We start from the raw sequence: 15,575 nt of genomic DNA, 5'->3' as shown, positions 1-15,575 counted from the left end.
AGGACAGATCCACCAGACAGAAAATAAGAAAGGACACAGAGGCACTGAACAACACACTAGAACAGATGGACCTAATAGACATCTACAGAACTCTACATCCGAAAGCAACAGGATACACATTCTTCTCAAGTGCACATGGAACATTCTCCAGAATAGACAACATATTAGGCCACAAAAAGAACCTCAGAAAATTCCAAAAGATTGAAAAACTACCAACCAACTTTTCAGACCACAAAGGCATAAAACTAGAAATAAATTGTACAAAGAAAGCAAGAAGGCTCACAAACACATGGAGGCTTAACAACATGCTCCTAAATAATCAATGGATCAATGACCAAATCAAAATGGAGATCCAGCAGTATATGGAAACAAACGACAACAACAACACAAAGCCCCAACTACTGTGGGATACAGCAAAAGCAGTCTTAAGAGGAGAGTATATAGCAATACAGGCATATTTAAAGAAGGAAGAACAATCCCAAATGAATGGTCTAATGCCACAATTATCGAAATTAGAAAAAGAACACATGAGGCCTAAGGTCAGCAGGAGGGACATAATAAAGATCAGAGAAGAAATAAATAAAATTGAGAGGAATAAAACAATAGAAAAAGTCAATGTAACCAAGAGCTGGTTCTTCGAGAAAAAAACAAAATAGATAAGCCTCTAACCAGACTTATTAAGAGGAAAAGAGAGTCAACACACATCAACAGAATCAGAAACGAGAAAGGAAAAATCACGACGGACCCCACAGAAATACAAAGAATTACTAGAGAGTACTACGAAAACCTATATGCTAACAAGCTGGGAAACCTAGGAGAAATGGACAACTTCCTAGAAAAATACAACCTTCCAAGACTGACCCAGAAAGAAACAGAAAATCTAAACAGACCAATTACCAGCAACGAAATTGAAGCGGTAATCAAAAAACTACCAAAGAACAAAATCCCTGGGCCAGATGGATTTACCTCAGAATTTTATCAGACATACAGAGAAGACATAATACCCATTCTTCTTAAAGTTTTCCAAAAAATAGAAGAGGAGGGAATACTCCCAAACTCATTCTATGAAGCCAACATCACCCTAATACCAAAACCAGGCAAAAACCCCACCAAAAAAAACTACAGACAAATATCCCTGATAAACGTAGATGCAAAAATACTCAACAAAATATTAGCAAACCAAATTCAAAAATACATCAAAAGGATCATACACCATGACCAAGTGGAATTCATCCCAGGGATGCAAGGATGGTACAACATTTGAAAATCCATCAACATCATCCACCACATCAACAAAAAGAAAGACAAAAACCACATGATCATCTCCATAGATGCTGAAAAAGCATTCGATAAAATTCAACATCCATTCATGATAAATACTCTAAACAAAATGGGTATACAGGGCAAGTACCTCAACATAATAAAGACCATATATGATAAACCCACAGCCAACATCATACTGAACAGTGAGAAGCTGAAAGCTTTTCCTCTGAGATCGGGAACAAGACAGGGATGCCCACTCTCCCGACTGTTATTCAACATAGTACTGGAGGTCCTAGCCACGGCAATTAGACAAAACAAAGAAATACAAGGAATCCAGATTGGTAAAGAAGAAGTTAAACTGTCACTATTTGCAGATGACATGATATTGTACATAAAAAACCCTAAAGACTCCACTCCAAAACTACTAGAGCTAATATCGGAATTCAGCAAAGTTGCAGGATAGAAAATTAACACACAGAAATCTGTGGCTTTCCTATACACTAACAATAAACTAATAAAAAGAGAAATCAGTAAGACAATTCCATTCACAATAGCATCAAAAAGAATAAAATACCTAGGAATAAACCTAACCAAGGAAGTGAAAGACCTATATCCTGAAAACTATAAGACACTCTTAAGAGAAATTAGAGAGGTCACTAACAAATGGAAACTCATCCCATGCTCCTGGCTAGGAAGAATTAATATCGTCAAAATGGTCATCCTGCCCAAAGCAATATACAGATTCGATGCAATCCCTATCAAACTACCAACAGCATTCTTCAATGAACTGGAACAAATAGTTCAAAAATTCATATGGAAACACCAAAGACCCCGAATAGCCAAACCAATCCTGAGAAGGAAGAATAAAGTGGAGGGGGATCTCACTCCCCAACTTAAAGCTCTACTACAAAGTCACAGTAATCAAGACAATTTGGTACTGGCACAAGAACAGAGCCACAGACCAATGGAACAGAATACAGACTCCAAACATTAACCCAAAAATATATGGTCAACTAATATTCAATAAAGAGGCCATGGACATACAATGGGGAAATGACAGTCTCTTCAACAGATGGTGCTGGCAAAACTGGACAGCTACATGTAAGAGAATGAAACTGGATCACTGTCTAACCCCATACACAAAAGTAAATTCAAAATGGATCAAAGACCTGAATGTAAGTCATGAAACCATAAAACTCTTAGAAAAAAACATAGGCAAAAATCTCTTGGACATAAACATGAGTGACCTCTCCTTTAACATATCTCCCCAGGCAAGGGAAACAAAAACAAAAATGAACATATGGGACTATATCAAACTGAAAAGCTTCTGTACAGCAAAGGACACCATCAATAGAGCAAAAAGGTATCCTACAGTATGGGAGAATATATTCGAAAATGACAGATCCGATAAAGGGTTGACATCCAAAATATATAAAGAGCTCACACACCTCAACAAACAAAAAGCAAATAATCCAATTAAAAAATGGGCAGAGGAGCTGAATAGACAGTTCTCTAATAAAGAAGAAATTCAGATGGCAAACAGACACATGAAAAGATGCTCCACATCGCTTGTCATCAGAGAAATGTAAATTAAAACCACAATGAGATATCATCTCACATCAGTAAGGATGGCTACCATCCAAAAGACAAACAACAACAAATGTTGGCGAGGTTGTGGAGAAAGGGGAACCCTCCTACACTGCTGGTGGGAATGTAAATTAGTTCAACCATTGTGGAAAGCAGTATGGAGGTTCCTCAAAATGCTCAAAATAGAAATACCATTTGACCCAGGAACTCCACTCCTAGGAATTTACCCCAAGAATGCAGCACTCCAGTTTGAAAAAAACAGATGCACCCCTATGTTTATCGCAGCACTATCTCCAATAGCCAAGATATGGAAGCAACCTAAATGTCCCATCAGTAGATGAATGGATAAAGAAGAGGTGCTACATATACACAATGGAATATTACTCAGCCGTAAGAAAAAAACAAATCCTACCATTTGCAACAACATGGATGGAGCTAGAGGGTATTATGCTCAGTGAAATAAGCCAGGCGGAGAAAGACAAGTACCAAATGATTTCACTCATATGTGGAGTATAAGAACAAAAGAAAACTGAAGGAACAAAACAGCAGCAGAAGCACAGAACCCAAGAATGGACTAATAGTTACCAAAGGGAAAGGGACTGGGGAGGACGTGTGGGAAGGGTGGGAAAAAAAGAAAGGGGTCAGTATGATTAGCATGCATAGTGGGGGGGGCATGGGGTGGGCTGTGCAACACAGAGAAGACAAGTAGTGATTTTACAGCATCTTACTATGTTGATGGACAGTGACTGTGAACAGGGATGTGGGGGGGACTTGGTGAAGGGGGGAGCCTAGTAAACATAATGTCCTTCATGTAATTGTAGATTAATGATACCAAAATAAAATTTAAAAAATACATATATATATATACATGTACAGTACAGACCATATGTGGCTTGCAAAGCCTAAAATATTTACTGTGCATTAATATTAATACACATTACTATATATTACTTTACAGAAAATGTTTACCAACCCCTGGTGTAGAGTCCCTGTTTGATCATCACCAAGCAGAGTGGGTTGGGAGATGAGAGCTAACAGAGTAATGATTAATCAACTCCTGATTCTCCTTGTAGGGTGCAAGACAGCAAGGCCTACTGCTATCATGAAACTACCCTTAACTAAACAGAGTACTTAAAAGGTGCTCTAAGAGGATTCTGGAAGACAATGCAACTCACTGCAAATTTAGAAATAGCAAGCAGGTCTTCTTCCCTATTCAAGAATTTAAGTCCTAAAAAGCAACACACCCTAGAGGACTTTACCCTCTCCAGCAGCTCCCAGATGCTTCTCTCTGACTGGAATTGTCTTTTCTGCCCTTGACTCTACATATTTCATTCTAACTCACACAGGAAACTTTCTGCTAAGCTTTTTAAAATGAAAAGGACAGTGATAAGTAAAAAAAATATATCTTATAAAATTACTTCCCCAAGGGTAACTATGAAATGTGAGGAGGTATGGAATTGACTTTCATAAGTTAAAGATTCACTGTTAGCTCTAAAGCAGTCATGGAAAAAAATAAAAATAAGAAGAGGTATAGGTAACACACCAATAAAGGAAACAATAACATTTTTTTCAGTTAACCCAAAAGAAGGAAGGGAAAAAGGAACAGAGGAACACAAAACAAAAGGTTAATGAAAAATAGCAAGATAATTACCTTAAACCCACCCATGTCAGCAGTAACATTTAATCGAAATGGTCATTGTTAATATTACTTAAAATAAAAAAACAATACTCAATAACATATTTTACAAGCACGTAAATACATAAAATAGATCAGAAAGGACCCTAATATTATTTTATTAAGGTATCATCGATATGCATTCTTACAAAGGTTTCACAAGAAAAACATTGTGGTTACTACATTAACCCATATTACCAAGTCCGCCCCACACCCATTACAGTCACTGCCCATCAGCATAGTAAGATACCACAGAGTCACTACTGCTCTGTGCTACACTGTCTTATCCCCAAAAACATGTGTATCAATCATAATACCCCTCAATCAACTTCTTTGTCTTTCCTCCCACATTCCGCCACCCCTCCCCTTTGGTAACTGTTAGTCCCTTCTTGGAGTCTGTGAGTCTGCTGCTGTTTTGTTCCTTCAGTTTTTCCTTTGTTGTTATACTCCACAAATGAGGGAAATCATAAGGTACTTGTCTGTCTCTGCCTGGAATATTTCACTGAGCATAATACCCTCTAGCTCCATCCATGTTGTTGCAAATGGTAGGATTTGTTTTCTTCTCATGGCTGAAAAATATTCCATTGTGTATATGTACCACATCTTCTTTATCCATTCATCTACTGATGGACACTCAGGTTGCTTCCATGTCTTGGCTATTGTAAGTAGTGCTGCAATAAACATAAGGGTGCATATGTCTTTTTGAATCTGGGATCTTGCTTTCTTTGGATAAATTCCTAGGAGTGGAATTCCTGGGTCAAATGGTATTTCTATTTTTAGCTTTTTAAAGAACCTTCATATTGTTTTCCACAATGGTTGAACTAATTTTTTTTTTTGGTATCATTAATCTATAATTACATGAAGGACATTATGTTTACTAGGCTCCCCCCTTCACCAAGTCCCCCCCACATCCCCGTTCACAGTCACTGTCCATCAACATAGTAAGATGCTGTAAAATCACTACTTGTCTTCTGTGTTGCACAGCTCTCCCTGTGCCCCCCCCACACTATATGTGCTAATTGTAATGCCCCCTTTCTTTTTTTCCCACCCTTATCCCTCCCTTCCTACCTGTCCTCCCCAGTCCCTTTCCCTTTGGTAACTATTAGTCCATTCTTGGGTTCTGTGCTTCTGCTGCTGTTTTGTTCCTTCAGTTTTCTTTTGTTCTTATACTCCACATATGAGTGAAATCGTTTGGTACTTGTCTTTCTCCACCTGGCTTATTTCACTGAGCATAATACCCTCTAGCTCCATCCATGTTGTTGCGAATGGTAGGATTTGTTTTCTTCTTATGGCTGAGTAATATTCCATTGTGTATATGTAGCACCTCTTCTTTATCCATTCATCTACTGATGGACATTTAGGCTGCTTCCATATCTTGGCTATTGGAAATAGTGCTGCGATAAACATAGGGGTGCATCTGTCTTTTTCAAACTGGAGTGCTGCATTCTTGGGGTAAATTCCTAGAAGTGGAATTCCTGGGTCAAATGGTATTTCTATTTTGAGCATTTTGAGGAACCTCCATACTGCTTTCCATAATGGTTGAACTAATTTACATTCCCACCAGCAGTGTAGGAGGGTTCCCCTTTCTCCACAACCTCGCCAACATTTGTTGTTGTTTGTCTTTTGGATGTTGGCCATCCTAACTGTTGTGAGGTGATTATCTCACTGTGGTTCTAATTTGCATTTCCCTAATTTGTGATGTGGAGCATCTTTTCATGTGCCCATTGGCCATCTGAATTTCTTCTTAGCAGAAGTGTCTGTTAAGATCTTCCACCCATTTTTTAATCAAGTTATTTGCTTTTTGGGTGTTGAGGTGTGTGAGTTCTCTATATAGTTTAGATGTTAACCCCTTGTTGGATATGTTGTTTAAAAATATATTCTTCCATACTGTAGGATGTCTTTTTCATCTGATGGTGTCCTTTGCTGTACATCAGCTTTTTAGCTGGATGTAGTCCCATTTGTTCATTTTTGCTTTTGTTTCCCTTGCCTGAGGAGATGAAAAAGTTGCTCATGTTTATATTCAAAATATTTTTGCCTATGTTTTCTTCTAAGAGTTTTATGGTTTCATAACTTACATTCAGGTCATTGATCCATTTCAAATTTACTATTGTGTATGGGGATAGACAATAATCCAGTTTCATTCTCTTACATGTACCTGGTCTAGTTTTGCCAACACCAGCTGTTGAAGAGGCTATTATTTCCCCATTGTGTATCCATGGGTCCTTTATAGTATATTAATTGACCATGTATGCTTGGGTTTATATCCGGGCTATTTTGTTCCATTGATCTAAGGGTCCATTTTTGTGCCAGTACCAAATTGTTTTGATTATTGTGGCTTTGCAGGAGAGCTTGAAGTTGGGGAGCGTAATCCCCACAGCTTTATTCTTCCTTCTAAGGATTGCTTTGGCTATTCGGGGTCTTTTGTGGTTTCATATGAATTTTAGAACTATTTGCTCTAGTTCACTGAAGAATGCCGTTGGTATTTTGATAGGAACTGAATCTATAGATTACTTTAGGCAGGATGGCTATTTTGACAATATAAATTATTTCTATCCATGAGCACAGGATGCATTTCCACTTATTTCTTTAATTTCTCTGATGAGTGTCTTGTAGTTTTCAGGGTATAGGTCTTTTACTTCCGTGGTTAGGTTTATTCCTAGATATTTTATTCTTGATGCAATTGTGAATGGAATTGTTTTCCTGACTTCTTTCTGCTAGTTCATCATTAGTACACAAGAATGCAACAGATTTCTGTGTATCGATTTGGTATTCTGCAACTTTGCTGAATTCAGTTATTAGTACTAGCAGTTTTTTGGTGGATTCTCTAGGGTTTTTATGTACAGTATCATGCTTTCTGCAAACAGTGACAATTTCACTTCTTCCTTTCCAATCTGAACACCTTTTATTTCTTTGTGTTTTCTGATTGCCATGGCTAGGACCTCCAGAACTATGTTGAACAAAGTGGGGTGAGTGGGCATCCTTGTCTTGTTCCTGATCTTAAAGGAAAGTTTTCACCTTTTTGCTGCTAAGTATGATGTTGGCTGTGGGTTTGTCATATATGGCCTTTATTATGTTGAGGTACTTGCCCTCTATCCCTGTTTTGTTGAGATTTTATCATGAATGGATATTGAATTTTGTCAAATGCCTTTCCAGCATCTGTGGAGATGATCATGTTGTTTTTGTCCTTCTTTTTGTTGATGTGGTGGATAATGATGATGGATTTTCTAATATTGTACCATCCTTGCATCCCTGGAATAAATCCTACTTGATCATGACGGATGATCTTTTTGATGTATTTTTGAATTCAGTTTGCTATTTTTGAGTATTTTTGCATCTATGTTCATCAGGGATATTGGTCTGTAGTTTTCTTTTTTTGTGGTGTCTTAGCCTGGTTTTGGTATTAGGGTGATGCTGACCTCATAGAATGAGTTTGGAAGTATTCCTTCCTCTTCTACTTTTTGGAAAACTTTAAAGAGGATGGATAGTAGGTCTTCACTATGTTTGATGAAATTCAGTGGGAAGCCATTTGGTTTAGGGCTTTTGTTCTTAAGTAGTTTTTTGATTACCGATTCAGTTTTGTTGCTGGCAATTGGTCTGTTCAGATTTTCTGTTTGTTTCTGGATCAGTCTTGGAAGGTTGTATTTTTCTAGAAAGTTGTCCATTTCTTCTAGGTTATCCAGTTTGTTAGCATATAATTTTTCATTGTATTCTCTAGTAATTCTTTGTATTTCTGTGGTGTCTGTAGTGATTTTTCCGTTCTCATTTCTGATTCTGTTTATGTGTGTAGACTCTTTTTTTCCTGGTATGTCTGCCTAGGAGGTTTATCTATTTTGTTAATTTTCTCAAAGAACCAGCTCCTGTTTTCACTGATTCTTTCTATTGTTTTATTCTTCTCGATTTTATTTATTTATGCTTTGCTCTTCATTATGTTCCTCCTTCTACTGACTCTGGGCCTCTTTTGTTCTTCTCTTTCTAGTTTCATCAATTGTGAGTTTAGACTGATCATATGGGATTTTTCTTCTTTCCTGAGTTAAGCCTGTATTGCAATGTACTTCCCTCTTAGTACAGCCTATGCTGTGTACCAGATTTTGTGGTGTTCAGTTATTGTTTTCATTTGCCTCCACACATTGCTTGATCTGTTTTTATTTGGTCATTGATCCATTGATTATTTGGGAGCATGTTGTTAAGCCTCCATGTGTTTTGGGCTTTTTTATTTTCTTTGAGTAAATTGTTTGTAGTTACATACCTTTGTGGTCTGAGAAGCTGGTTGGTACAATTTCAATCCTTCTGAATTTACTGAAGGTCTTTTTGTGGCCTAGTATATGATCTGTTCTTGAAAATGCTCCATGGGCACTTGAGAAGAATGTGTATCCCGTTGCTTTTGGGAGTGTTCTGTAGATGTCTGTTAGGTCCGTCTGCTCTAATGTGTTGTTCAGTGCTTCTGTCTCCTTACTTATTTTCTGTCTGGTGGATCTGTCCTTTATAGTGAATGGTGTGTTGAAGTCTCCTAAAATGAATGCATTGCATTCTATTTCCTCCTTTAGTTCTGTTAGTATTTATTTCACATATGTAAGTGCTCCTGTGTTGGGTGCATAGATATTTATAATGGTTATATCCTCTTGTTGGACTGACCCCTTTATCATTATGTAATGTCTTTCTTTGTCTCTTGTTACTTTATTGTTCTGAAGTCTATTTTGTCTGATACAAATACTGCAACTCCTGCTTTTTTCTCCCTATTAGTTAGTTGCAATGAAATACCTTTTTCCACCCCCTAAACTTTTAGTCCAGGTATGTCTTTAGGTTTGAAGTGAGTTTCATGTAGACCCTCTTGTTTTTTTTATCCATTCAGTGACTCTATGCCTTTTGACTGGTGCATTCAGACCATTTACATATAGGGTGATTATCGGTAGATATGTACTTATTCCCATTGCAGGCTTTCGATTCATGGTTACCAAAGGTTCAAGGGTAGCTTCTTTACTATCTAACAGTCCAACTTAACTCACTCAGTAAGCTATTATCACAACCTAAAGTTTTTTTTTCCTCCTTTTTCTTCCTCCTCCATTCTTTATAAACTAGGTATCATATTCTGTACTCTTGGTCTACCCCTTGACTGACTTCAGGGGTAGGTGATTTAATTTTGCATTTGCTTAGTAATTAATTGGTCTACTTCCTTTACTGTGGTTTTATTTTCTCTGGTGATTGCTATTTAGCCTTAGGAACACTTCCATCTACAGGAGTTCCTCTGAAATACACTGTAGAGACAGTTTGTGGGAGGTAAATTCACTCAATTTTTGCTTATCTGGAAATTGTTTAATCCCTCCCTCAAATTTAAATGATAATCTTGCTGGGTAGAGTATTCTTGGTTCAAGGCCCTTCTGCTTGACTGCATTAAATATATCATGCCACTCCTTTCTGGCCTGTAAGGTTTCTGCTGAGAAGTCTGATGATAGCCTGATGGGTTTTCCTTTGTATGTGATCTTTTTTCTCTCTCTGGCTGCTTTTAATAGTCTGTCCTTATCCTTGATCTTTGCCATTTTAAATATTATATGTCTTGGTGTTGTCTTCCTTGGGTCCCTTGTGTTGGAAGATGTGTGCACTTCCATGGCCTGAGAGACTATCTCCTTCCCCAGACTGGGGAAGTTTTCAGCAATTACCTCCTCAGAGACACTTTGTATCCCTTTTTCTCTCTCTTCTTCTCTTGGTACACCTATAATGTGAATATTGTTCTGTTTGGATTGGTCACACAGTTCTCTTAGTATTCTTCCATTCCTATACATCCTTTTTTCTCTCTGTGCCTCAGCTTCTTTGTATTTCTGTTCTACAGTTTCTAGTTCATTTTTCCTATCCTCTACTTCATCTAATCTGCTTCTAAATCCCTCCATTGTATGTTTCATTTCAGACACTGTATTTTTCAAAGTTTCTATGTTTCTTGAATTACTTCCTGAGGTCTTGAATATTTTTCTGTAGCTCTGTGAGCATGTTTATGATTTTTATTTTGAAATCTTTTTCAGGAAGATTGGTGAGTTCAGTTTCCCTTGGCCTTCTTTCTGGTGTTTGTGGGATTTTGGTTCGTACCAGGTTCTTTTGACATTTCATATTTAACTTGGTGTAGGCAGCACCTTCTAGTGCCCAGCAGCTCTACTCTCTAGAGCTGCTCGGCCCCTATAGTGATAGCAGGAGTCACAGGCTAGTAGTGCTGGTGCCTGCCAGGAGGAAAGAGCTCTTTCCTGCTTTCCCGCTGCACAGAAAGGACCCTATTATATATGCTGTCTATAAAAGACACATCTTAAATATAAAGACAAAGAGCGTTTTAAAAGTCTGTTAAAAAAAAGACCAGTAAATGGCAAGCTTAAACAAACTATTCTCCTTAAGGAGGAAATTACAGTTCAGTACCACTAATAGCAAGAAAGCAGGAAAGGGCAGAACGACTGTTCAGGGAGGAAGGGTTTTATATACAGATGTGTCACTCCATGTTATTTTGTATTAGGTGGGACAAATATCTCAGATAAAATGTCTATTTCCACCAAAGCTCAAGCGACCTAAGTACTAATGGGAGAAGGAAAAAAAAACAAAGAATCTAAGTGCCCAACTTGCCTTTCTGTAAACAATTACAATAGTGCTGCGATAAACATAGAGGTGCATATGTTTTTTGCAAACTGGGCTGCTGCACACTTTTTACAATAGCCAAGATATGGAAGCAACCTAAGTGTCCATCAGTAGATGAATGGACAAAGATGTGGTACATATACACAATGGAATACTATTCGGCCATAAGAAGGAAACAACTCCTACCATTTGCAAAAACATGGATGGAGCTGGAGGACATTATGCTCAGTGAAATAAGCCAGGTGTTGAAAGACAAATGCCAAATGATTTCCCTCATTTGTGGAGTATAACAATGAGGCAAAACTGAAGGAACAAAATAGCAGCAGACTCGGAGACTCCAAGAATGAACTAGTGGTTACCAAAGGGGAGGGGTGTGGGAGGGCGGGTGGGGAGGGAGGGAGAAGGGGATTGAGAGGTATTATGTTTGGCACACATGGTCACGGGGAGAACAGTGTAGCACAGAGAAGGCACATAATTAATTGATCTATGGCATCTTACTACACTGATGGACAGTGAATGCATTGGGGTATGGGTAGGGACTTGAAGATATGGGTGAATGTAGTAACCACATTGTTTTTTCATGTGAAATCTTCATAAGAGTGTATTATCAATCATATCTTAATATAAAAAAAAACAGGGCTGTTGCATTCTTAGGATAAATTCCTAGGAGTGGAATTCCTGGTCAAATGGTATTTCTATTTTGAGTTTTTTGAAGAACCTCCATACTGCTTTCCAAAATGGTTGACTAATTTACATTCCAGCAGTGTAGGAGGGTTGCCCTTTCTCTAAATCCTCACCAACATTTGTTGTTGTTTGTCTTTTGGATGGTGGCCATCCTAACTGGTGTGAGGTGATATCTCATTGTGGTTTTAATTTGTATTTCTCTGATGATTAGCGATGTGGAGCATCTTTTCATCTGCCTGTTGGCCATCTGAATTTCTTCTTTGGAGAACTGTCTGTTCGATCCTCTGCCCATTTTTTAATTGGATCATTTGCTTTTTGTTTGTTGAGGTGCATGAGCTCTTTATTATTTTGGATGTCAACCCTTTATCAGATCTGTCATTTATGAATATATTCCCCATACTGTAGGTAGTTTTTTTGTTCTACTAATGGTGTCCTTTGTTGTACAGAAGCTTTTAAGGTTGATATAGTCCCACTTGTTCATTTTTGCTTTTGTTTCCCTTGCCTGGAGAGAGATGTTCATGAAGAAGTTGCTAATGTTTATGTCCAAGAGATTTTTGACTATATTTTTTCTAAAGGTTTTATGGTTTCATGACTTACATTCAGGTGTTTGATCCATTTTGAATTTACTTTTGTGTATGGGGTTAGATAATTGATCACAGGATATGTGTAAAGTAAACAATACAAAGCACAAACCATTTGTTTTAAATATGTAAATGCTATAACTATGATCAAATGACTGACTTAATTTTTCTATGTAACTACCTACTCTTCTTCCTAAACCAACAGAAACCTCTTCCTCAAGCAAAGATATTAAATGCACTGTTTTAAGGATGGATTAATTAATGGTAATAATCAGAGGACATTATGCAAAGGGAAAAATCACCAAGCCAACTGCAGATAAACTGGCAAAATAAAAATTACACAGTAAGTGGCTCACTCTATTGGAAAATGATCTAGTATAATTTTTAATGCAAAGAAAGATACCTACATCAAGGTAACTTTGACCTTGAATTACCATTAAGTCTTGTCACCATTCTTCTACACTTCTGAGCTCTCAAATATATTACTAAAAAGATAAAATCCTTAATTTTACATTTCTATCCTGCTAATACCTCCTACCAAATACATTTTCCAAAAAGGACTACTCCATACAACCATATTAAACCACATCTGAACCCTAGCCTTGAGATCGTATAATACTTGTGATGCTTTGTTTTCACAGGTTATCAATCTGCTTCCAAGCAAAGTCTATCCTGTTTAGCAAGTTTAGAGTAGTACACTTAATGTACTAGCAATGTAACACAAGAATCAGAGGCCACTATGCTACCGTAAATAGGCAGTTCTAGTATTAGCTAATTTACACGTGGCATAGGCTGCATTCCCTTTCACTGCTCCTAGTCATTCTTCCTATATAACTTTATAAACAAAAGTGATCATTAATTTGGGGGCAACAAGGTGCTCAGAAACCTTATTTTAACAGGCTAATACAAGTTTCAACTTTTCTCCAGTTTAGTTCGTAATAACTAAGAATTCCCTCATTAACACATACCCCAGATCCACTTTTATCTGGAGGAAATTATTTTCCAACAGATAACTTACAAGCATCTATGATGGATGGTTTAAATTTATACCCTGGGAGTTTTAATGCTGATTGTATTCATGCTCTAAAGATGAGCTTCCCTATCTGATCTGTGCATTAAAAAGACAAAAAATAGTTAAGGGATAGGGGAAAAAAACACACTCCCAATTTCTCATACATCAAAATACAAATTTCCTGGTTACAAGCACAGATTCTAAACAAACAAAAAATCAACAAAAAGTAACATAAAACAGAATAACACATAAATGGCTTAACTATAAACTGGCAGTCCCTGCCTAGACCATGATGTTATTACCAGGTGAAAGACAAAGGATTTGGGCCTGACAAGAAATACTAAAAGGCTAACAGGATCCAATGCAAAACAAAGTTGCCAAAACATTCTCTTCATCACCAGTGTAGTGTCAGTATCAAAATAATCATTTTGACGGCAAATAATTGTTCTAACTGCAGCTTTAACTCTGCAAATTCAAACGATGGGCCCAAGTATTATCCATCTCTGAGTATGACATTCTACCAAGCACCACCCAGACGAGAGAGTAGAGCAGAAGACTCAAAGCACAGCTAGAATGGGATTAACACAATTATACAGATTTTAACAACCATAGAAAAAGTTCTGAAAATAGCCATCAAAGCTTTCAGTAACCTAAATGGATATTTCTCCTAGTCCCTCTAAGCCATGAGGAGTTACACTATGGTAAGGAAACTAAAGATTTTTTTTAATTCCATCTTTTAAAATATAATTTTTTTATCCATCTTTTTTTTTGGAGCTTTGAAAAAATGCTGTCACCATAAACGCAGGATATATAGATGACTTCAGGCCTCAAACGTAAGTGTTCAACAGCTTTTTAAACAAACCAAAATAATCAAGTATGTACCCACACAGCCTGTCTGTGTAATCACCTTCATGTCGTAGCCATATGTCTCCCGGATGTCTTCATCAGAATCTGTTTCTTCATCATCATAATCCATTGTTTGTCGAGGAGAAGAAGATACACTGCTTGCCACCCGGTTAAAAGCAGACTGCTGGAAACTAGGTAAGTGTCCCTAAAACAACAAACAATTCCAAGATGAACAGAGACACACTAAATAATATGTGCTTAAGGCCATCAAAATGTAATGAACTTGTAGTGGCTAACAGAGTTCAACAGTTAGTACAGATCAGGTTATTTGATTATGATGTTAAGTCCACCTGAATGATATTTCCAGGTAGTATTTCACTAAAATGATCTATGTATTTATCCAAAGAAAATCCTGTCTGTTTATGAAGATGACATTATGGATAAACAGTTGCTGGAAAGTTATTGCTGTTTTCCTAATCAACTAGTATTAAGATAGATTTGATTTACTATTTATACACTGACAAATATCATCCAATGAAAGAGAAAAAGAAAGAAAATCCTAAACTTGCCTGTAAGTCTGGATTGGCAGCTGCTTTTTGGAGTTCTGCACTGATGATCTTTTCAGTTTTTTCTCGAGCTGCCTGCTCCACCATACGCTGACTCAACACGGACAATTTGGCCAGAGCAGAAGACAGTTCATCTGTGGCTAGTGCCTGCCGTGCTCTATCTTGCCAACTCATAGCACGTTCTGTCAAACACTGTAGGGCTTCTCCTTCAGGCAACCGTACAGGCAACTTCTGAAGGGATACCAGAAGTGACAGAATAGTCTCTAGCCTTGGCCTTCGAGATCGCATGCAAAGAGGGCAAAGGAATTTTACTTCTTTAGCCTGCCAGCTGGACCCTTTTTTCTGGGAACTTGATTTAGGAAGGGGAACACAGCTGTTATGGAACCAGTCTTTGCAGAGCTCACACTGTAGCATAAATCCACTGGCTGTCTTGCGGCAAATGCAAAATTTTACTTCTTCGATGCGGTCCACCATTGTCATCTTGGCCAGGTTGGCTGCTCTGAGGGAATGCATGGCTTCAATCTCTTTGTGCTCCCGTTCTTTGAAAACTGCCACCTATATACAACAAACATTTAATTGAAAGGAGTCACTGAAAAATACTCCAAAAATACCAAATCCCAAAGCCTGACTGTCCATCTGCAAGTGTGGCCTCATGGTGAGAAAGCATTATCTTAAAAACACACACACACACACAGCTGTTAATCATTTCCTAAAATTTGGAAAGCCTGACGGTTTCCATGAAAACATTCCTCATC

General features: G+C 37.6%; 1 protein-coding gene across 3 annotated transcripts in view; it reads right to left on the bottom strand.

Annotated features, from left to right (window-relative positions):
• KDM5A (lysine demethylase 5A) overlaps positions 1-15,575 on the bottom strand; it is a 144,512-nt gene that overhangs the window by 35,222 nt on the left and 93,715 nt on the right. The window contains exons 23-24 of one of the 3 annotated variants that reach the window (XR_008993890.1): positions 14,824-15,375; positions 14,291-14,459 (exon numbers count right to left, since the gene is read on the bottom strand). Coding sequence is in view for 2 of the 3 variants with exons in the window: in XM_036907765.2 (XP_036763660.2) it covers positions 14,295-14,459; positions 14,824-15,375 (717 nt within the window). In the remaining variant the exon portion in view is untranslated. The remainder of the gene's footprint in view (positions 1-14,290; positions 14,460-14,823; positions 15,376-15,575) is intronic. The other 2 variants (XM_036907765.2, XM_036907775.2) reach the window with 2 other exon arrangements.

Source organism: Manis pentadactyla, chromosome 14, assembly GCF_030020395.1.
Source record: "Manis pentadactyla isolate mManPen7 chromosome 14, mManPen7.hap1, whole genome shotgun sequence".
Taxonomy (NCBI): domain Eukaryota; kingdom Metazoa; phylum Chordata; class Mammalia; order Pholidota; family Manidae; genus Manis; species Manis pentadactyla.
This window is presented reverse-complemented; position numbering and strand designations above follow the sequence as displayed.